At 42.9% G+C, this 24,262-nt stretch overlaps 1 protein-coding gene across 5 annotated transcripts in view; it reads right to left on the reverse strand.

Moving 5' to 3' along the window:
* The window catches only part of EMSY (EMSY transcriptional repressor, BRCA2 interacting), a 698,405-nt gene that overhangs the window by 20,673 nt on the left and 653,470 nt on the right, over positions 1-24,262 (reverse strand). For all 5 annotated transcript variants that reach the window (XM_069640042.1, XM_069640040.1, XM_069640041.1 and 2 more), the window contains one exon: positions 7,615-8,193. In XM_069640042.1, the coding sequence (XP_069496143.1) occupies positions 7,615-8,193 (579 nt within the window). The remainder of the gene's footprint in view (positions 1-7,614; positions 8,194-24,262) is intronic.

Consider the following 24,262-nt stretch of genomic DNA (forward strand, 5'->3'; position numbering starts at 1 on the left):
ACTTTCTGCTTAGTGTTAATTACCGACAGGCACTTATGAGTTATTGCTAGCAGGCAATGTGAAATTCTGGCTTATCCTTGCTTGGGAGACATTTTCACTCCTGTTTAGCCCTTCCACCACTCTCACCACCGTGTTATGAATCGCCTGTAGTTTCGAGGAGTCACCCTTATACTACCAGGAGGTTGCCACAATAGTCAAATTTTGTTCCAATTATAGCCCTGGCCATGGTAATACAGTTTGTTTTGGACAGAAACAGCTGATCTGTCTCACTAATTTGGTATAATAGCCTGACATAGAGATCAGACTATAAACATGGGCTTGCATACTTGTTACATAGTGACTGTCTGTGTTGATCTGCCATATGTGAATGTGTGATGCCATATGGAATGTTGTTGGATGAATGATGGAATGCTGATCTGAGGGTTCCATACTGAGGCAGGCAGTTAGAGCTCCCCTGCCTGGGTGATGGGGCCAGTGCTGATAATACTCCATACTCCTGTATTTACTTCCATGTAACTAACTGAAGTGTCTTGAATAAACCTAATATATAACCTAAGTTAAGCCTGCAAGTCACTTCGCAACATTGGCGACGAGTTGGTCTTCCTACAAGAATCTGCGCACAAAAGAAGGAGCTGAAGAAGAAGGAGCCTTCTGCGGGGGGTGCAGTAGACAGGAGGAAACAGCAGAGATCAGCACTGCCCCCACAACACAAGTAAGAGACCCATCACCCAGGGTTAAGGAGGGGAAGAGTAAGGAAGCCCCACTTCATCAGGGATCAGCAGAAGTGGGAGGCCCCACGAGGTTTATACATGAAACAGTATGAAGATGAAGTATCTCCAGGTGGAAAGTGCCCAGGAAAACAAAGCTTGTTTGTGCAGCGACGTGGCCTAAGTCCTGGTGGGGATGGGAGGACACACTCTCCTTTGCAGGCAGCCAGAGGAGTGGAGAGAAATGCCTGCTTTCTTTACAAATAAAAGGTACTGTACTGTGTTATGACTGTGACAAATGGATGTGAAAGTTTGCCGACCCCAGAGATGAGGAAGATTAATTCAAGAATGCCTGTAATACATGAAGAGTTCGAGTGGCTGTAATACATGAAGAGATCATATTAAATGAGGCCACAGAAGCGGAGATAGCGCGTTGTGATGTGCACATATGGTATCTGGGGAACCTCTGATTATTCAGTACGTTGATAGTGCATATGACACTGAACTAGCCTTTTAAATCAAAAGGGAACGTTCGTGCCGTTTGTATGTATGTTTATTACGGCCAACACCTATAATGTGCATATGCGTGCTGCAAGTGATTCCGGACCCGTGATATAATTCAGAGGTGAGCGTTGTTGCGACCGTTAAAAATGTCACAGCTCCAGAGATGAGCACTGCTTGAGACTCACCTTCTGAAAGATGACACATTAGAATGTTCTGGGGTGTTGGCGAAGTTCGAACGCTTGTGAACAAGTGTTCCCAGCAAGCTCTGAATACTGATGCGAAAGGGTTCTTTCTACAGTTTCAAATCGTATTATGACTGTATTATCAAGAGAATAGGAAACACATTCGAGGAATGGCCCTTGGTACGTAGCATCAACGTGCTGACATAGGCAGAACTGTGACTCTACCCCTTGGAACGTGGGGGTGAATACATTAAAACAGCCAAGATATTCTGGTAAGCAGGTTTGTCTGCACCGGAGTTGCGTGTAACAAGTGAAGCGCCTGCCTCTGAGTGAAGGTTACAGTAAAGGAAAAGCCATGCGTACGTGGCCAACGGCTTCTATGAAGAGTTGCCGTGTGTTCAAAGTTGCCGAAATGCATTGTCATGTGGAAATGAAATCAGTCTCGGTGAACCGTGTGTGGATGCAGTCATTTTTTAAAAAAGGAAATAAATTGTTTCATTGGAGAAACAATGCCTGCAGAATCAACGGCTGTCAAGGAGTAAGGAGACAGCTGGTGGCAATCCGTGTGATCGTATCACAGGTTTGTGGAAAGAAAGTGTTTTGTGCTGTGTGCGCAGGAAGAATTAATGTTCCTGAACAGAAGCAAAGTTCCAAACAGCAGCAATAGTTTTGTGTGTGGAATTGTTTTTTTCTTCACTGGAACTGGAACATGAGGTACTGTTTATTTTATGGCATTTAATTTCTAGTGTGCAATGAGAAGTTGTCATGGGAACTGATCTACGAGTAATTTATGGACTTTGAGTAATGTGATGGGTATGTTAAAGTGCAACATGTTTTGGGAGTAGCCATTGATTAAGGAAGAAGCTCCGAGCAATTAATGGACTTTTAGTAATGTTATGGTGCTTGTATCTAATGGAGTTGCATGTGGAAGAGTGAGCTATTATAATCTTTTTGAGGATTTTCAGGAGTTCAGTTGCCATTGCATATAGGGTCAAAACTTGACCATGGACTTTTAGGAGCATAGTATTTATCTTAAGGTCAAGAGATGACCATGGACTTCTAGGACAAAAATGTTGGTTAACTTAATAACACCGCAGTTACAACATGGTGAATTGTAAAATGTTTTAGCCTGATTCAGTTAAAGTTGGAAGTAAAATAGATGCAAAATAATGGGCATGTAGGTGGTATGGATCAGGCAGTAACTGATGACGTAGCGCTTCTGATGTGAATGGCATTTTTGTAAGGAATGAGAGGTAGCGACTCTGATGTGTATGTGTCTCCATCAGTTTTAGTAAGGGGTAGCGCCTCTGAGATGAATGACACCGTGGAAGTATTTAGAGGTAGCGCCTCTGATATGTGGGTCACGGTTGATGGGGGTAGCGCCTCTGATGAGTGTGGCTCAATGGGTATTTTAGGGAGGTAGTGCCTCCAGCTAGAGTGACAATAGGTTTTCTTTGAGAGGTAGCGCCTCTGAGGTGAGTGTCACTAGGGTATGTTAGGGAAGTAGCGCCTCCAGGTTTATGCGAAGTATAGTATTAGAGAGAGGTAGCGCCTCTGATGTGCATGGACGTAAGTGCATATAAGGGAGGTAGCGCCTCCGGTAGGTGTCTCTATTAGTGTTAGCAAGAAAAGCGCCTCTGATGTGAATGGATACAAGTGTATATGAGGGAGATAGCGCCTCAGGTTTGTGGAACATAGTGATGTGCGTGAGGTAGCGCCTCAGCCCGTGTAGAGTAGGACAGGTACCTCAGTGGATGAGTACCATGTCATATTGTTCCCGCAATTGTTTAAAGGAGGTAGCCCCTCTGTAGTGATATTTTCTTATGTGTAGTTGTGTCAAAGCCTGTGTTTCATCCAAATTAGTGGGGTGTGGCATGCCAGTTTCTATCAATTCTGCATTGGGTTGACTGTGGTCATTCACCGGGTACGCAGATGGGTTTGGGATGCCTGGCCAGTGTCTCAGCTTCTTCTGCAGTATTTGAATGTATTGGCTAATTAGGTCACACCCAACAGGCTGAGCATATTTGATGTTTGAATGGGTGAGTGGTGTTGTGTGCTGTGAATGTGTCTGTTTCGCGTAGTCTAGCCCCGATACCAGCAATCATGATCTCCGACTTATCATTAAGGGCAAGCTCATTCTTTACCATCCAGTACTGGAATAATGAATACACTCTGTTGATATTCTTCGAGTCCTCTTGATACCCTGGACAACGGAATTATGCACAGTGTATCATCTGCATAGTTTGTAAACTTGACTACCTTGTCCTCCAGCAGTAGTAACAGTGGTAGGGTGAAGATGTTATAAAGTGATGGTGAAAGACAGGATCCTTGCGGGACCCATACAGAATTTTAACTGGAGCTGCCTCTGCGGTATCAATACAAACTCTTGCTAACCGGTTCTCCAAAAAGGATTTCACCCAGGAAGCCACTGAGGTGGAGGAAGATGCAACCTTCTGAAGTCCATCTGTCAACAAGGCATGGTACACTAGGTAGAACCTTGTAGAAGGATGGGCTGTCTCAGTCCAGTGGTCTGGCCTGAATCCAGACTGACACTTACTCAAAATGGTGTTACTCTCCAAGTGATCCAGAACTTGCAGATATGCAAACCTATCAAGTAATTTCAGCAGGAAAGACATATTCATGATTGGCCGAAAGGAGAGGATCAAGACCTGTTTTCTTTTAATAATAAATAAATAAATTGACAAATGTTGTTATGGTAGTGATCAATGAAGGAAGACATGCATTGCTGTAATAGCAGGACAGAGACCCCCCCCCACCCACACAGCTCGGAGGCTTAAGCTTCCCAATGATGTCTATCATCTCCACCTCTGTCACTGATCTAAAGGTAAACTCAGTCTGTCCTAACTCCCGGGAGACCTTTACAGTTTTATCCAGAGCTACTTCTGTCCTGTCCCCAGTGTTTAACAAACTGCTTTTGATATTGATGCTTTCTTTAATCCTGTGTAGCTTATTAAACATTACCTTTTGAATTGAGGCACACTAGGTGCTATCTTTAGAGACACTTGCAGTTCTTTTGGGACATGGGTTCTCCAGCTCCTTCAGGATTTCGACCAATTCATGAGAGTCATGTTCCGCAATGGTAAAACTGGTATTAAATATTGACTTTTTCGCTTAGATGATTTACATTCCAACTTGGCTTTAAACACTCCCAGAATGTCCATGTGCTCTCCCATAAGCAATAGCCTTTATAATGGGTGTCTGAGCTTATGGTGTCTGAATTTCTCCTCCCAAATCCAGTTATCTAATATGGTGTAGTCTGACCCAATATCGACAAGCATGGAGGCTCATACTCAATTCACTATTACCACAGCATGTGACTTTTACACTTTCTTCAGTCTTGAACCCACCTGGATAACAGATCAGCACGCACATTCAGCAATATCACTCTGTTCGCAGCCATTACCATCACTATCTGTATTTAAGCGTATTTCTCTGACCGCCGCTTTCTAAATGTTTTTCGTGCAAAATGTCTTTACTTTCCACATTTGTGACATACGAACTTGAACCCAGGGCATGCTTCTCTTTTAGCAAAATGAAATGTATTCCCGGATCTAAAACATCTTTTAACATTTGATTCTGTTTCCCCTCTTGTCATCAAAGCTGTCACCTGCACCCTTCTTAGCAACATCCCCCTTTATAGGCTTTTCTTCAGGAGACTCTTCCTTTGTTCAGATTGGGCTATCATGGCTGCACATGTACATCCCGCCAATGAATTATCCTTCTTGTACAATTCCTTCACACATGCCATCATGTGTTCCATCTTTTTTGCGTTTTCCAGCAATTCTGCCAAAGTGGGATCTCCCTTGGTCCATTATCTCCTCTCTTGTTTTGTTTTCTCTTACTTTAAGCATACACTCATCCCGCAGTTGCTTATCATACAATAGAACAAAATTGCACTTACTTGCAAGTTCTCGAAGACTTGTTATGAAGTACTCAATTGATTCGCCTAGCCCTTTTTCACACATTCCAAAATAATATCTTTCCAGTATAATGCTTGTTTTCTTATCAAAGTGAATGTCCAATTTCCTCAGTACCTCTTCATTTGTATTAAAAGCCTCCCCCTGCACCAATCTTCTCATGTATGTGTCCAACTCCGCCCTGTGACAGGTCTGGAAGACTTTGCAGGATGCTTTGTCCCTCAAAACTATGACAGTGAATGAGGAGCACACATCAGCAATCAATGCTGTATGATTGCCCATGTATTGCAAGCACATAGTCCCAGAAATCCTCCTTCCATGTTTCCCACTTGACAGTAGGTACTCCGGGGTTGGGTAGAAACGGGACGGCAAGCTACCAATTGTATTCCTAGGTGCTATACCCCTATCTTCTCACTTAGTGGATTTAATTCTGAAGCCCCAAAATGTATACCTATTAACAGTTGAGGATGCCCTGTACTTGGTGTGTTGTGCAGGTAAACCGCACTGCAGCTGAACACACTTGTACAACTGATGTTCTATCCTAATCCTAGCAAACCTGAATGGTGCACAATAGCAGTCTGAAATGAAACTCGTCAGCAAACCAGACAACGTCTACATGGAGAGGCCAAAACAGTACCCTGGGGCTTTCCAGCTCATCACCACTGTTATACAGGAGACCAGAGGAAGATATCCAGGCAAGGAAGTCTTTATTCTCTCTTCTATGTCGTGGGTAAATTTAACACCCAGTTACTCCTCCTCCTTGCTCTCTCATTCTTCTCCAACTGACTAAAGTTCCCTCATAAGATTCCCTTCCCCACATTCTAATCTAGAACATACAAAACGATATACAGATGTTGGTGCAGGTAAATCGCACCACAGCCAAACCCATAAAAGGATTTTCAATAACAAATTACCAACACAACACACTAGCAGGTGCAAACCATGAAGGCAACAAGCTTAGCTGAAATTCACTTGAAAAAAAGTATGATTTTAAAGTTTGTAACATACACGAAAAAACCTTCAAAGAAGTGAAGTGGAATTCTTACAATATCTAAACATGGTCACGCAGGGAGGAGTTTAGCATACCCAATCATACGCCATGGAGTAAATGGCCCATAAGGAGGTGAATAGGCTATCCAATTTTGGTTTCTGTTTATTTCAATTGCACCAGCCAAACAACAAGGAAGTATTCCAAGAATGTGAATGAAAGATACAATGCTGGAAAAGCTAAACAACCACCATGAGATTGCCCCTTTATTACCGTTGAAACCCTGCAGTTCAGTTTTCCTCATGCCTGTTGATTTGTTTTGTTGTAGTCATCATGGACCTAGATTTTGAAACCTTTCAAGGTCGAGTCTCGGTATGACGACCTAGATATATGTCACAGCTGAGGATAGGTAATGTCGGATGTCCAAGAGTAGTTATTGTAATCTATTTGTCACTTCTCGGTGGATGTGTGTTGATCTGTGACTCTCTATCCAAGTCAATATCAATTGTTCTCTTCCCGGGCCATCCATGCTGTACCTCCTTTATGTCCTCCTTCTACCTCTTAAACCCCCATACCCAGCAGCAATTCACACAATTTAGGTCGGAACAGAGTGACCACATGGTTCATGTGCAGCTGCAATTGAGGATCATGACATGAAACTAAAAATTCTTAACTATTTCTGGAAGTTACTAGCAAAATATTATTTAAAATAGGATGCCACAATATCAAAGTAAGCTAGATTTTCATCATTTTTTAGTTGGAAGTCTTTCAGAGTTCCCATGGTGAGGTCAAACAGATTGTAGGTTACTAAATGAGCACATGCAATGTTACTTGCTCACACAAAACTTCCTTCAGCTAGTTCCAGGACGCGGGATGTGTAGAAAATCTGAAACCTTGAAGTAGCCGCTAGATATGAAATAAGAACGCGTTTTTGTGGGTGACTAACCAGATGAAAGAATTACAGAGTCAATGTCAAACTAAAAGTAAAACACGTTTTTATATTAAAATGTACATTTGATGCATACATCATTACTTATTGCAAACTTTAATCCTATATTAAACATCAGACTTTGCAGACTAGGTTTCCAAGAAACTATCATTTTATTTTGTCCGAATGAAAAGACTTAAGAATGCCTTTGGTCTTCAACTTACCTTTATGGGAATCTTGTCATTTATTATACATTCCCTCTTTACCATTTTAAGGTGCAAATAATGCACTGAAAGTTATCCCAGTAAGCACTTGGTGCAATAAAACCACATGTTTGATTAACATTGGGCCATAATAATTTGCTTACCTGAATGATAATTTCAGTTGGGATCTCTTCAGTGTTCTTCTGGGAGATATTCTGAATGTGAATAAACTGGCTTGCTGTAGGCACTTGCTGGAGATCGATTTTCCTTGTGAGAGGAGGTGGAGGAGGAAGGGGAGAAGAGGAAGAAACTGACACAGCCGTGGAGCTTGCAAAGGATGTCTTGCATTTCAGCTGTGGTAATACTGGTGTATTCTGCATTCCTGCTATGGCTACCCTTGGCAATGGTGTAGGAGGCAAGGGCAACGGTGTAGGTGGTAATGGCAATGGTGTAGGTGGCAAGGGCATATCTACTTCAGTGGGTAGTTTTGTAACAGGTACTCCCTTTCCCTGACCGGTCATGGAATCTACATTGGTGTCAATTTCAGCTTCCATCATAGACATCTTGAGTATATCTGAAACAGACTGCTTATCGGATGAATTTGATGGAAAAATGGTTGTAACTGATGGTGCCAACTTTGGCATGCAGTCCACAACAGCAGCCTTTGACACAGTGGGAGGTTGATGCCCTTCGAACGTAATCTTTGTAACAGATGATCCTTGGGATATGACAGGTTGCTGAACCTGAAAAGAGAAAACAGTGCATTAATGCGTTTTTCTAGTGACATACCTTTTATCTTAACGTATACAAGGCATTTCTGCCCTATGAATAAAATCACCATAAACTCATTACTATTAAACATTGCAAAACCTCAGATAGCAAGGGCAGACTGAGAAGAGTGGTGAACCAAACTCTCTATTGAAGGGTTGCCAAGTCCAATGTTTTTTTTAAGCAAGAGTTTCTAAAGATGAGAGGTAACATGGTAGAACATACTGGTTAGGTTCAAAATGTATATGATGTTGCTGTAAAAGTTTTTAATTTGTGGACATCAACTTCTAGAATATTGAATGAATGCTGTCAACTATCATACGAGACAGCATTTTAGATTGTGATTATTTCACCACAATATTCTGTTAGTGTGTTGGTGTAATGGCGGTCAGGGGGCTATTAACACCCTCCCGATTGACATGCAAGCAGAACTGGGCCCTGGAAATCCCCTACACCAAGAACGGAAGGCCCAGCCATAGGACAAGTTAAACTGTCTTTATTGCGCATTCAAATGACAGGGATTGCAGCATGAAGAACGTGACATTCTCTAGACGCTCTCAGTGTCTATAGGTACTTGTTGGCTTGTTTTGTTCACAAATGATGTCACAAAATGCAGTTACTTAAAAAATAAATAAGGGGGGGATTGGTTAATGAGGCCAACTACATATAGGTTATATAATGGATTGGTATACTTAATGGATAAACAATATCTGGTGGCTACCTCAGAAAGTATCAAATGTAGAGTTACAAGTTAGTGAAATGTGGTTGGCCAATGCAAGATAATGTAAGCTCAGCGTGAATGGTGAACAGGGATTGGACAAAAAGGCTCTTCTCAGCCTTAGACAGACACCAGGTCGAGTGCAACAACTCAAGGTAGTGAGAACGACTCTGAAGGTGCTGCATGTTACCATTAAGTTACCTTCTCCAATCTCCTAGGCCATGAGACACAACATTTGCCTCTGAACTTGTGTTACATTTGTATCACACTGCCTTCAGCTCTATGGGAATAAGCATCCCTTATCTAACCCGTATGAATAGGTAATGTCTGGCAGGTGCAAGTCATGTGTGTAGGGACTACGAAATGGAGCCTTACTGTCTGTAGATATGAGGATTTTAGCTTGGGTTTCTTGCATGTGCTCCGTCCCTTTGCTTATCTGGAAACTTTCCTTCTCTCTGTGTCCTTGGATATCTGTGCACCATGATTGGACTGGAAGCCTGTCCTGTCAGCCTCAACTGGGTAGCCTGTTGGCTTTCTCTGAGTCTCAAACTCTTGAAGCTTCTCCCATTCATTCCAATGTACCTGTGGCTTGCATCTTGATTTAAATGGCTGTCCATGTTAATTGTGTTAAGTGTCAGCAAGCTGTTCACATGTATTCTCGTACGTCTTGCGGTTTCATGCTCAGCAAAGAGTATATGTGTGTGTCAGTCCTCTAGCTATGCGAGTCATAAGCATATCCTTCGTGTCTACCTGCAATTAACTAAAATGTCTGCATAACTTCATGCATGGATGCAAATGCACTTCATGTCTAACGTATCTATGTAATGAGGTCTGTTGTGACGTCATCTGCTCCTTTTAGCGGCGGTCAGTCAGCTTACTCTATTGATTGCAGGCTAGTCTCTTCTGTAACATCATCTGGGTATGGTCTGAATGGCAGTCTAAGTGAATAACGTCTCTCACACCTATGATACATCAATCATGCAGGAGAGGAGGGGGCTACGAGTGAAGTACATCTCTTTTTTTTTCTCTGTGGACGGGCAGAGAGTGGAATAGGTGTAACTATTGAGATGTTTAGATCCCTCTTCATTGGCATGAATGTATGATGTTGGTTTTTCTCAAGTGGGTATGGGGGGAGTGTTAGGTGGACCAGATGCAAATGCATAACCAATATCAAGCTGCAAAACTATAGTTACATGCAAGTTATGATTTCCCCTCAACTGTCAATTGGTTGTAGATTCCCATGCTTGGTATAGATTTTAATGCACAGCAAAGTAGTGCTTAGTTAATGTATTCATGTTTGAACATGCTGCAGTAGTTCAAAAGTCGTGCATTGGTATGGCAATGGTAATGCTTTTAGTTACAAGTGGTATGACATTTTGGTTCAGTTGTTAGCTTTTACACAATTTAGTAATGGCTTTGCCATATGTGGCTGTCCAAAGGCCACAAAAAAGGTCTTTTTTGGAGAACATTTGTCCTGGCAGTGTAAAATGCACTTGAAAATGCAGGCATGTCTTCTATTTGCGAAGCATCAGTATGTTGAAGTATGTATTCTGTCAATATATTGTGTCTCATTCTTGTTGAAGAGGGGCAATGTCCTGTGTGGTTGTCAGTTGAAATGTTTGCATCATGACAATGGTTTAGTGGATGCACTTTTAAATCTTTCTTTGGCATTAGGAGGTATGCTTAATAGACCCCAGTGTCCCCTTTTAGGGCCCTTACTCTATCGCACATTTAAGCTAAAGTGCTTGACTAGAAGTGGGATGTATCGCATGCTCATTATTGGGTAAATTTGTATTTTTTGTCTCTTGTATCCATTGGTCTAAAGTCACGTAATTCCAATTGTGTGGGTATGACTTCACTCATCTTCCGAGTGGACTACTGAAGCCAAAGGATATGTTGGAGGAGGCGTTGTTTTGAGTGTGTGGATCCACGGTTAAATACACATCTGTACCTTGATAGTTTCTTGAAAACTCTGTTCTGGATGAGAGGTTGAAAGTCCAAAACATCTTTTAACATCCTAAGAAAGAAACCTAAGACCTTACTTTACATACAGGTTTTTGGCTAAGGTATCCCTTGTTAATGTCATTTAAGAATAACTGTAAAGTAGATGCACCAAGATACCATTTGTTGTGTGAGCCGTGCTCGAGAAATGTCCTAAACTGCAATACAGTCAAGAGGGCCTTATGATATTTGCTTTTTTACCAGACTGGTTAAAAAATGCCTCAGTTTGGAATTCATAATGGACACAAATGTGACAGTTGTGACCTTGAAACCCTAAGCTTCTAGGGGTCTGGGTACATCAAAGAGCTTTTTTAGTCCTGTGTGAAAGTTCTCACTTAGCCAAGTACTCAGCTGGATCCTGGCCAATTGTATTTCTGGGTACAGGTGGTACCACTAGGATGGCAATTCAGAACACCCTTGTTAAAATCCTGTACATTGTACTACAGGCATACCTGGTTGCACACATGTCAGTAAATGTGATACAAAGCAGGACACGTACTCGCATATCCTGATAGTTGTTGGGAAGAAAGGGAAAGCAGCCTTCCATGGTAAAAATGGAGGACTCCATTGTTACCTAATAAAGGTTTTGCACAGTCAGGCTCAATCTTAGCAGATAAGACTTGTGTAAAAGGGGGTCTAGGGCTTTGACTGAAATTCACATACCCACCAAAAGTCAGGGTTAAAGCCGCCAAAAGGTTCGACTGGATGTATCCCTAGGTTTAGAGGATGCTGGGTTCCGACTTCAGTGCCAAATTCCCATAAAGAAAAAGGGTCTGCCCTCTTGCAACATTGAATACTGTGACGAGTCCTCAAAGCACAGAGATAATGCCTCAAGTCAAGGGCTTTGCAGACGTTTTATCATTATTACTACTATTGGGCTATTTATTGAGCATGGACATAGCCTTTCGAAGGAACAGAATGCTTTACAATAATAGGGGGAAGAACATGGTGAAAGGAGAAGAGAAACAAGGATTGGGGAGCCAACAACAGGAGAGGGGGCAGTTTGTCAGCAAGGGGGGTCTACAAGCAACCAGGGGAGGAAACAGTGGGAGGAATCAGATCACCCAGTCTGTGTGTCGACCTAGTTGTTAGGGAGGAGCCATTTCTTGAAGTTGTGGGTATTGAGCCCCTTCCTGAATTGCAGAAGATTCGGCTGGATGTGCAACCCATCCTAGATCAGCCCAGATGGTGAATCGCTGCTGTTGTCTAGGAATACCAGAGCCTCTGGAACAAGACCATGAGGCTGCATTTGAATAGGAGGGAATCCAGACATCCACTTAATCAACTGCTTCACCCCTGTGTATGACCCTGTGTGTTAAAACCAAGGTGAGGATATTGTGACAAGAATGCGCTGGTAAATGGATAGACCAGCAAGTCTAGAGTTTCTATGCAAACATATTGCTTGACTGATCAGTGGGCTTTTGGTCAAGGAACGCATGTCCACTTATGCATTGTCCCCGGTGGCTTTCATTTACTCCCATCCACAACCTGGTAAGAATGTCCCTCAAACTTGCCCCATTGTAAGAATGCTCACTGCTTCCTGTTAAATCTGATTTCTTTTATTTTGTAAGCCAGTTTGTGATCAAGAACATTGTTCCGCATTATATAAAATAAAGGATCCGTCCCATGGCTTCCTCCAAGGTGATTGTCTTGTGGGAGGTCGTCCTAAGAACTTTGCTTCTATTGTTCTGAACCTCTAAAACTTAAACTGCATGTTTGTTTTGCGACATGTGCTAAGCCTACTTAGGTTTCTGGGTTCTGATGAACGTGCGTTTCTCCAGACAATACTAATAACCAAGCCTACTAAAACCTCACCCTCTTCTAACATCTCTCAAACCCTAACTAAACAAAACCATACCTCTTAAACCACAGCAACCCACACGCACTTCACCACATTGCAACAACAAACACACCACACCACACAGAGCCTTACACAACAGCTCATGACAGACCCCGACCAGATACCACACCAATAAGCTCAGCGAACAGGGTTAACCGAACTGAAGCTGACAACAGCACATCACAGCTCCCTTGCTCTTTCTCCAAACTTTGTCCTACTAGCACCTCCTAACCTACCAGGCCTCTCTTTCAAATCCGCCAGAGCACCACTTCGGTGGTGATAGTGCGCAGTATAAATATCCTTTAACATTAACATGTCCTACATTTGGTCTATAAAAGAACATTGAAATCTGGAAAATACAACAACTAAACCATTCTTGCTATGTCCTGTCACCGAAACCATGGTTTTCTTCTGGTCTGGCTTGCTCTAAATGCTCTGCAGTAGCCAAGTTTTTTCTTCCTTTGGTCTACCTTCCAAGGTCCTCCAGCTTCCTGCAGCATTTGAGAGTCCACAGGAACCACCAATGGAATCCCAAGAAATTAAAGAAATGGATTCCTCGTAACCAAAGACCTCCAGAGGGCCAGGAACTGACATTACTTGTCAGAAAGGGCCAGAATTATCTGACTGCAGGGTTTACATTGGCTTATATTTAACAATGGGACAACGGCAGAATCAGCGGGAGTGCCCTGGGCAAGGAATCATCTAGAAGCTTTATTCCTCATGCGAATAACAGTCATGTTTGGGGAAAATAAAGAGGTCCTGAGACTTGCCAATATCCAAAAATTCCAGAACTTTAGCCATTACAGCCAAAGCTGGGCTAAGCCTCTAGCTTCACATAACCAGAGAGTAACCTACCCACCAACATACTTTGTCAAAGAAAATGGAACCCAATTATTTTTAAGTCCAAGGCATATGGCTCAGTGTTGAGAGAAGCAACGACCAATGGAGAATGTTTCAAGTTTCATTGAGGGAGGCACCCTAAAAATGCATAAAATTGGTTATATTACCAAGACAAGGGTGCACCTGAGGGATGCAGGTAATTATTTGCAAAGCAGAAATGTAACACTCGAAGCATTGGGCCACTGAGTACATTCCACTCAAAGACTGAGTTTTTAATTATGTCAAGGAAAACAGGAGACACATAATGCTACTGCTTAAGCTTAAAACTAAAAAACACATTTGTAAAAGTGTGAAGAGGCCCAAATCTGTCATAAATATGATCCTGTTAACTGGAGCAAAACCAAAAGTTGATGGCTGGAAGGTTTTGAATAACTCATAATCACAGGCTAAGCTTTGGGCAACCATCCAGACCATCATTTTTCAGCCTGCCAAACCATTACAGAAGGGGAAAAACCATATGCAAGTTAGGTTTGGTTCCACCCGAAAAGAGGCAGTCCAGCCTGAACTGCTAGGTCACCACCCTTCTGCATGAGAGCACATGCATCTCCAGACATGTTTCAGCCTTGTTGGGCGTCCCACTCAGGGTGACGAAAGATTCATTCTAGCCTTCCAGCCATTACCTTTTGTTTTGTTTTTGTCACCCATAGTGGCACGGGTTTGCCCAGATGTGTACGCTCCCTGTGTACAATCGAAATGAAACCCTCCCCGAAAGCATGGCAAGCGGGGCTCACAATGAAAAGTAAATGCTGCCTGGCATACCAGACAGTGTTTACTCACTTTGCACTGCGGAGGGCACATGTGAAGGGCAAAGGTGGTGCACATTCTTGTACGCTACCTTTTGCACCCTGCTGTGCAAATCATGGAACATTTGGTGGTGGGGAGCCGTTTACATTGGTGTGCAAACGTAACTGCTCTCTGCTGCCAAATTATGTTTTAGTGGAACATAAGCCCCGAAGTGATTTCACAGAAATAGTTAACATTGGACTGTGATGTGGTGACATCCATAACAGAGCCTAATGAGGATATTTTTGATATTGTCTATTCTATGAAGGCCATAACTATTTAGTAAGGAATGGGACATGAAAGCCGTTTTCAAGGAGTAATTTCGACGCAGTGAAGACAGACTTTCACACTTCACCAGTAAATGTCGATTCAATAAAATTCTCTCCACATGGTCTGCAACATCTCTCCTGGTGGGGAATACCCATCCTAGCAGTAACGATTTCTAATGAACCTACTCAAAAGAATTTAATATTGAAATATTGGTGGAGAGTATAGATGGTTGGATAAGCAATAATATATCCAGGGGTGGCCGTTCTTTTTTTATAATGTTCTAAATAGTCCCCACTATTGAGTTAGAACCTAAATGGACCAGCGAGATATTGCAGTCGTACTCATACAACACTCTTTTTACCATTCGTTCATATGCAAGTGTAGAAATCTTCCCTGGATGTATATTAAGTAAAGGGGCACACTGTTCAAACATCAGGAATAGCCACTGCAGACAAGTATCTCTCACAGGCCTTTGCATGGTCCGATGGTACTGAACTAGCCAGTAAAGCAAAGTGCCCGACTCAGTGCTATAGAGCTTCCCATATAGCATAAGTATTTTCTGAGTGACCGAGGAAGAAATGGAGAGCAAATGAAATTCAAGTCGTACATATGGAACTGGCAGGGATTTAGGCAGCCTCATAAGAGCTGTCATTACCTTGCCTTCTACATTTTCCAGGGCCTTCCCATACTTTCAGTCCCACACCTCAGCCCCAAACACTGTTTGTTGCCTTTATTATTTATTAATTGTTACTTATCTGTTTCTCCTCTGCTTCGCTCTTTCCACTTCTCCCCCCTTCCATGCACTATTCCCCTCCCCCATGCACTTGTGCGTTCTCGATGTCACCGGGCAGTAAAATCGCTGTTTGTTCTCCCCTGTTCCCCCTCCCTTGCCTTGTCGTGCTCTGAAGCACTTGTGTACGAGCGCGATAGAAATAAAGTATCAATATCAATATAGCATGCAAGGCAATATTTTGACTCTGTTTAGTGCCAACACTGCTTCCATGGAACACACACCCCCGTTTGACACAAAATTATTTAGGGCTCCTATTGCTGGATGGTTTTCTAATATACAAATTGCCACTGTGCAGTACATTTCAATTTCTCATTAACTAGGACGCCCAGGTACTTGTAGGCTGAAACCTATTCAAGTTTGCCATGGTTGATCATCCAGGTGTACCTTTTCATTTAGTATGAGGGGGTGCAAAAACCATGATTTTGTATTTGGAGTCCATTTATTGCGGCGTAATCGCCCAATGCCTGCAGCCAGGTTTGCAAACCCTGCAGTGTGTAATCTAACAGGAGCAGGTCATCTGCATATCTAAGCCATGCCACAGCAGTGTTACCATACTTAACAGGGTATGCATTACGGAGATTCAGAACAGCATCCAGATCGGCCAGATATAAATTAAGAAGGGTGGGGGCCAAAATACATCCCTGTTTCACCCCCCTCTGTGAGGTGATCCAGTCAGAGATCCCGCCTGTCCAGCCTTATTCTTACACAAGTATTTGTGAGAAGCTGGGCCATTAAATGTAACAGCCCAGATGTTGAAATCCTCACTAAAGTCTATGTAGACAACATATATAGGTTGTTGCTTACTAGCACAGGCATGTTGCACCAATGTAACAAGTGTCAGGAGTTTGTATAGCGTACTAGACTATGGGCGGAATCCCGTTTGATTAAAGGGCAAGATATTGTTACATGTTATCCATGTCCTCTGGTCTTTCAATAGTGCACATGCAAACATCTTCAAGGGAATTTCTACATGGCTAACAATCTGTAATTCTGCAGATCTTGTCAACACCCCTTTTTATTAATAGGGACGATAACACTATCCCTCCACGATGATGGAATAACGCTGTTGAACCAATGGTCCCAAATAAGCGAAAGAACACCTGTGCCCGAATCTCAGGGTTCATATTCACCAGGGCATTACAGGTCCCATCCGAGCCTGATGCACACAATGAATTAAGAGATTTAATAAAATGGGCATGAGGTCACCAACAGTGCAGGTACAGTGCCCTACAGGCATCTCATCAGATATGTTGTAATTAGTATAGTACAGGCACCCAAGGTTTGGCCAATGTACTCAGCCCAGATCTCAGAGCTTGAGCAATTACCAGGGGTGATATTACTTGTGGATGAATTCATAGTTCTCCAAAATAATCTATTCTCATTATTTGTTTTACAGCCAGTCAACTGCAGCCAGATTTCTTTCGTTTACTGTTCTTTCAAAGGTGGCTATTTTTTATGGGTTTTTTAACTAAAATGTTTCGCAGAAAAAAACATCGGAAATTATAGGGGGTAGGCAAGGGCATAAAGGGTTGGGGGGTCGGGAATAGTAAAAAAAAACAATTGAGCGGGAACCCCCCCCCCCCAATAATAAAATTCATTTTTTGATGGTTTTTTTCAGCGGAAAATGTTCTTGAAAAAACCTCTTCATCTTTCTGATTAAAATACCTACGCAGCCACTGCTGATACTGCTTCTCTTAAAGCCTTTGATGGCTATTGATGGTGGGGGATGTATTATCTCCCAATGGAGAGTGAAGCACTTTGTTTTGCTCATGCCAAAGTGATTTCTTTCTTTCCTGTACCCTTCTATCAAATGGTCTTTTTGCAATTTATTTTTCTGGTACCCTCACACCCAGTCCACTGGCTTTTGCTCAAAAGTACATGTAAACCAATTACTCTCAGTGACTATTGAATGCATCTGACTACATAATTGACAGTCAGATTGCCTTCCGTATCCATCACTTCCACAAGATTTAAAAGTGTGGAGGTGTCGAAAGTATTTGCGTTCTCTAACTTAGATTGATTTGATTTGAATTTATAAGGCACTGAAGCCCGCAGGCTTCCATCATATCCTATTCATACTAGTGTTGACAGACAACCTACTATCATTGTCATATGGTAAAGATCCAAGCTCTAGATTGAAGTTGATACTGAGCGGTAGATGGTGACTCTCGTTTCCCGTGGTTATTGCCATTTCAATAACTAAACGTAAAGCTTCTTGATTGACAAAAATATAATCGATGGTACTAGCACTATGTCTGCCAATCCTAGCATATCCAATTTAATTTGCATATGTTTTCACCACAGGGGGCCATACACATTAATAATTAAAATGTTTTTAACCTTATCTGGAATTCTGGAAATTAACCCAGTCAATACTGTATCGGTATTAGCGTCTCATTTTTTTATACCGCTTTTGATTATGGATAGATGTTATTAAGCATTCCACTAGGGCGCCCCACAGGCCCTTTGATTGCTGATGCATACATGGTAGACCTACCATGAAACTCAGGAGTTTCGACCATCCAAGTCTCCTGTAGAAGGAGGCTATCCCTAGGAAGAGATTCAAATATTCGAGTAACCCCTCCTCAGCCCTAAAATGGGATGAAACCATGGTGTTCGAAAAACAGAGCACAAATAATTCCTTAGTCATTCATGGTCTATTCGAATAATGTGACTTAAAAACTTTCGGCAGCCATTTCCAGTATTCCTCCACCTCCAAGTGCGTACCTCTAACACCACGCGAGTCCTCCTTTGTATTACTTCTACCTGCATTTAGGTTAACATCCTTAGGAGGAGATACATCGGTGTCACCTATGCTATTTCAGATTGAAATATTCCTATTGTGGGCTTCTGTTTGCATAGGGCTCCTTCCCCCTTTTTTCCAATGCTGATATAGTCGCTGGCCTGTTAGGTCTAAATTTATTTTTCGGGATTTTTACTGTGTGACACTGATATACACGCTTCAGCCACCTTGTGCATCATGATCAACTCAATTATTGTGTCAGCAGTAAAACGTACATTGGTGGATTGTCCATTTACATTTTCAACCTGGTCAACAATCAATATGTAATCGGAGGTAATACCTTTGAATGGCTGGCCACTTTGTAATATTTGCAGGAAAGTGGGCCAATGTAAAATTGGGTGTCCAGGTTGCTAAGTTAGTACTTGGATCTGGAAAGCACAGAGGGAGTATTTGGCCACCCCTTGCCCAACCTCCACTGGAAGATCAAATGATGCTTGGCATGCAATGGAACTTTATGTTCCCACTAAATTCCCGCTAGTCTGGGTCATGTCATCTCTCAAACTAGATTCAGGCTGCTTTGTTTGAGATAGCAATTGCAGCCCATCAAGCATTTCATCCTCCCTGAGACAAACCTTCCTAGCAATGTTATTTACCACCTGGCAATCAAGCATGGGAGATTTATCAGGCCTATTGGCCTTAGGACCTTGTTTAAGTAGAAAACCCTGTATATCATTCCCTTTATCAGAAGATACAGGGTACTCCACCCTTTCTTACCGCTTGTATTGGTTTATTATTGGTCGGAAGCCTCTCTTTCTCGAATTCAAATTGCCCCTGCGCATTCTCGATGGAACAGAATTCTGTGGCATTGTCATTGGTCTTTTTTGCCTGTGTGTTTCCTTCGTAGCATACATAAACGCCTGCCTCACAACTCGTATGCTTCTTTTTTGCAACGTTTGTCCCCTCCATTAACCTGTCCTGGTCCCCCCCCACATCATCACCATATGTATGTCCCCCTTGCCATCATGAAAATGATGGTGCATACCAAGAACTTCGGGTCTCACTGGCCTCTTACCTCCCACCGATCCTCCCAACCTCAGACAGCACACCAGTCCGGCCCGCTCAATATAAATAAACTCACTAGCTTGCTTTTGGCTAGTGGCAGGGTCCCGGATATCAGTGTCAACTATTACACCCCATGTCTCATCCTGGGCCACGTTTGCTATTATGGGCTTTACCGATTTAGCAGGAGAACCCTTACATACATTTCTGCATAGTAGAGTTCAGGGACATCAAATGCAGATCAAGTTTTTATCAATACTATCACATTTAGCAATAAAAACAGTGAGCACTGTAAGCAACTCATGGTGACAACAGTAAAGACAAACACAAGTGATCATACTTCAAGGGCGTTTATTGAACTATAAATGCAGGGTGGACAAACGCCTAAACGAAACTGAAATCTAAGATGGGTGCAAACGTCAACCATCAAATGAAAATAAGAACGTCCTTGTGGCGTTGTGTCAAAATAAAAGGCCCATACTGAGGAAAACCCATTGCCAATTCCTTACAACTAATACAAAAAGGCTGTGGGATGGTTTTCAAGAAAGGAAAGAAGTGTTCTTAAACAATATGTCAGGATGCGCTGGTTTGGGTCTCCCTTGCCCACGATTTGAGCAAGGGGTAACTCAGAGCACAGCGCACACTCAAGCCTTTCCAGCCCGAGATGACAGTTCCGTTTCAGCTATCAGGGTCGTCGACGGCCAAGTCTCGTTTCTCATGAAAGTCTCTTGCCTTCGAGAGCCTGACGTATTCAAGCAACAGAACAAATAAACATTAACTTTAACAAATGATAATGGTTCACCCCTGGGTCCCCCTCATCTGGGCGCTGACCCTTCTCATTACTTTGACTCAAAGTTCTGTTCACACAGTAGTGGGGCAGTAATGATTCACCCCTTGGGTCTCCCTCTTCTGGGCGTAGACTCCTTGCGATTCTTAGCCACAGTTTCACAAAACAACTAACAAACACAAAGTTCTGTTCTATATGTGTCTTGGTTGATGGCTTCACCCTTGGGTCCCTCTCTTCTGGGAGCAGATACCTCTTTGCTTTCAGCCTCCCTCTGCCGGGTTCACTCTGGCTTTCCCTCCTCCGGTTCGAAAATCTCAATGTCTTTTTAAATAGTTCGTAGTGGACATTCTTCTGCCTGGTTCACGTCTGTCAACACACTGTTCCTTGGGACCTTAGACTTTGGCCCTCTTTATTGGCATCCCTTCTTTGGGTTCACTCTTGCCGTTTCTCAATTCGTTTTACATTCGCGTCTGGCTTTTACTTTCACCAATCTTTGGGGTGACAACTTTTCAGCCATGGCTCCCCCTCTGCCGGGCTCTGACCCCTCTCGACTGTAAGCTTCCCTCCTACGAGTTCATTTTGGCACTCGATTAGTGTGTTAGTGGCTCACCTTTGGGTCCCCCTCTTCTGGGCACTGACCGTGCTTTACTTTCACTTCTATGGCGGGATTCACTTCCCTTGCTTTCACACAGTTTGCAGATCAAAGACTTTGGACTGTACAGGGATTTTACTAGACCTCCTGTATGACCACTTTGCCCTCCTTTCGTGGCTCTCCTTTGGCCTTCTGATACCTGTAGTTTCGCTCATATGGGGATCGACCAGAGTATCTCGAGTTAGCACCCATGTGGTGCTCGTTTCCCTCAGCAGCTGGTCCCCCCTTAACACTTTTCACAGTCCTATGAACTTGGTTCAAACTTGCAACTTTGCAATTCTCACAACACAGCCAGGTTCTTATGGGCTCTCCTCTCGACTCACCGGCTGTGATGAACCGCTTGGCTTTCGGCTTCACTGAACTGAAGGCCGGTACTACGGTCGCAAGAGCTTCCCTCGCTCCTGCTTATCGGCGTAGGCTTGCCCCGTGTATCGTTGACATCTGCTGCAAGACACTTGTGCTATTGTTTGTGGTCTTATGTCCTCTTCCACAAAGGTTCTGCAGGCCTATGACAAAAAGGGCAGGGTCGCTTCTCTCCTCGCCACCCTCTCGTCTCCCACAGCCTTTATCCTTCTCTTGAACTGCTGTGCCTGGTTAGCTGTGCCATCATGCTGTCTGTCGTGCTTGCCTTCTTTTTCCTGTGCTCTCTTGCTCCATCTTTTATCCTTGTGGGGAAAAGGGTCATCAGGTGTGTGTGCTTTAAGTAAATTTCCTGACTTTGCCTGACCCTTGTGTTGGGACATGTCAGGTAAGCAGTCTTATTACAAGTCTGTTTTCTACATCAGGTAAAAATGTTGGTGTCGGAAAAGGGAGCGGTAGAGTTTCTACATGTTCTGCATGGTAGGATGGGGATAAGGTGTTATTGGGAATTATAGTCTTTGTATTGGAACAGGGAAGGTTTGGAGTGTCAGATTATGCTACAAGATAGGGTAGGTTTGTGAAATGGACTAGAATGACCGGGATGGATAACAGAACATAGGTGATTATGGGAATAGTAGTGTTCTGTCCTAGTAGATTGGGTTTTCGAGACAAAATAACTAGAGGAATGTGGAAAGGAATGTCTGGGGGTGTTTGAATGAGATGCAAGCGGGTTAGAGATCTTAGAGGATGGATTGTATATGCAGAGTTTATTGGATCTGGGTATCAGGGATTTAATGGGAGACGGAGAGGCAGATGTATTGTAACCTACGAAGGCCTCAGGGATCTCGTCCTCTTCTTCCTCCTCGGTACAGTACTGCGCCTCACCTTGGATATCCTCCCAAGCATAACCCTGCTCTCCCTTACCCAGGTGATCCTCCCCCACTGGTCCACCCCCAGGAACAGGATCCAACAATGATGGCCATGTCCTGGCCACCTGGATAAAGGATTCCTGGGCTCCACCTGGGAGATTACCTTCAGGTTTCTCACAGGACATTGTTCAAAGTCGAGTACATTGATGTGGAGGTGCGACTGGCGACACTCGAGATGGACAGCACTGAATTCTTAGGGACCTCAAGATCATTAGTCACTTTGTCATCCATCAATAAGATGATGACATACATGTTTCAGGTGAAGGGGAAACCAAGGGTACAATCCACATACTATGATGTCTATCAACAGGTGCAGCAGTCATTTCTTGTGGTTGATGCAGCGGCCATACAAAATCTCCCCTCCTCCATTTCCATGACAGGTTGTTCGCACACATTATGACACACAGGATTGACATGTGAAGTATGAGCCTTAGGCTTAGAAGACTACAGCACCACCTGCACATTCGAAATAACGGTCCCAACGGCATCTGACACGGGCAAAAGGCTAATATTAATGCTCTCCGTCAACTTAGTGCCAAAGCAGACCATAAATGTAGACAATTCCATGTCAAATGTTAGCCTCTCTTTCTCAGAGCTTCTTTCGCGTAGTGGGAAAAACCTTTTTGGCACAGACCTAACCTTTGCTTTCGGCAGCCGGTACCTGGATGGTTTTCGGAAATGCAGGTTCTTTGATGTTGTAAGGAATGTATACATTTCGCAGCATCCTCTTTTTCTGTGTTTTCCACAACTCTTGCCAGTTTTTTGTCTTCTAAGAGTTGACTATCAGGCACAAACTATTCAACATCTTGGGCAAAGTCCACTCCACTACCGCCAAGACGCACAACAGTGACTCACTTGGCACATGCACTACAACCTCTTATGTGCCGCTACAGCACTACTCTGTGACTTTTATGCACAGCATTTCAATGGGTAACACCCCACAGACACTGCTGTGCATTCTGGTGCTCATAGTCTGGCTGCCGCAGAAAAGATCCTTTCACAACGAGTAGGTAACAACAAATAATACAATACAATCCGAAAACCATTTTCTAAGGTTGGGTGAGTAAAAATAATCTGCGCATTCTAAATTGAAAACATTACTTCTCTAACCCAAAACCTGTAGAATGTTCATGTAAACTACTGTAAACCCATTTGAAACTGCACACAAGTCAGCAGTCCACAGTACCGGATCTACTTGGAAAACGCAACTGTTCTCTGATTATGTAAACTGCAGGTGTGATTCGGGGAGCAACATTCTTTGTCGCGCCTTGAAACACTTGTGTATAGGCGCGTTATAAATGCCATATCATATCATTGATTCACTTGTAAATGTGACTTTATGTGCCATTTAGAGACTATTTTTGTCAAGTCAAGGATTTTGATAAATTGACTGACAAGAAGTAGAAGTATGCCTAGACTGTCTAATGTTACGTAGAAATTAAGTTTTATGCAGAATTGATCATGGAAATGAATACAGGTGTGTGAGAAATAGTGAGATTCATACAGGCAGGTTAATTTAATTTTCTGTACACAAGCTGCAATTTTGATATGTAGCATTGTGTTGACCTCAACTGGATAGAGTCTGGGGACCACCTTTATTCCCGCATTTAAATAAATGTGAGTTTTGCATAAACTGACTGTTTCTTGCCCAGAATTGTGGGGAGGGACAGTACATTAGGGGGTATGAGATCGGGATAACCACCTAATGAGCGGCCCAAATATTGGCATATTAAACAAAATGCATCTTGCAACTTGTGAATGTTATACATACCTGCTAAGCATACATATACATTCTTTTTTACCTGCACCTGTAGCTACCACACATGTGTGAACATTCAATTATTTGAACCAACTGTTTGTGGCAATGTATTTCTGTTACCCACATCCCCTGTACAGGGGTATCCATTGGCTGCTCGACCTTAGCTACCTTTGAAAAGTAAGGCAAGCTTGCTTATAGCAGGGTTGCGATCTCAGGTTGGGGTGTTGAACGCAAGCCTCAAAATATTCCCTGTGAAACCAATGCAGCTGCATGCATTGCTGAGAATATAGCTAGATAGGGAAATGCTGTATGTAGCATTGAAAGCAATGTGTCAAACATTGTTTTTCTAGCGTGGGTAGGGGACTCCTTCAAAAGGTCGATCTTTGTTCTAGTACACCCACAGATTTAGCGGCATCCGTTTCCTTGTTGATCTTTTTCATGTCACATGTA

Source organism: Ambystoma mexicanum, chromosome 7q (genome assembly GCF_040938575.1).
Source record: "Ambystoma mexicanum isolate Mex_15411 chromosome 7q, UKY_AmexF1_1, whole genome shotgun sequence".
In the NCBI taxonomy this organism is placed as follows: Eukaryota; Metazoa; Chordata; class Amphibia; order Caudata; family Ambystomatidae; genus Ambystoma; species Ambystoma mexicanum.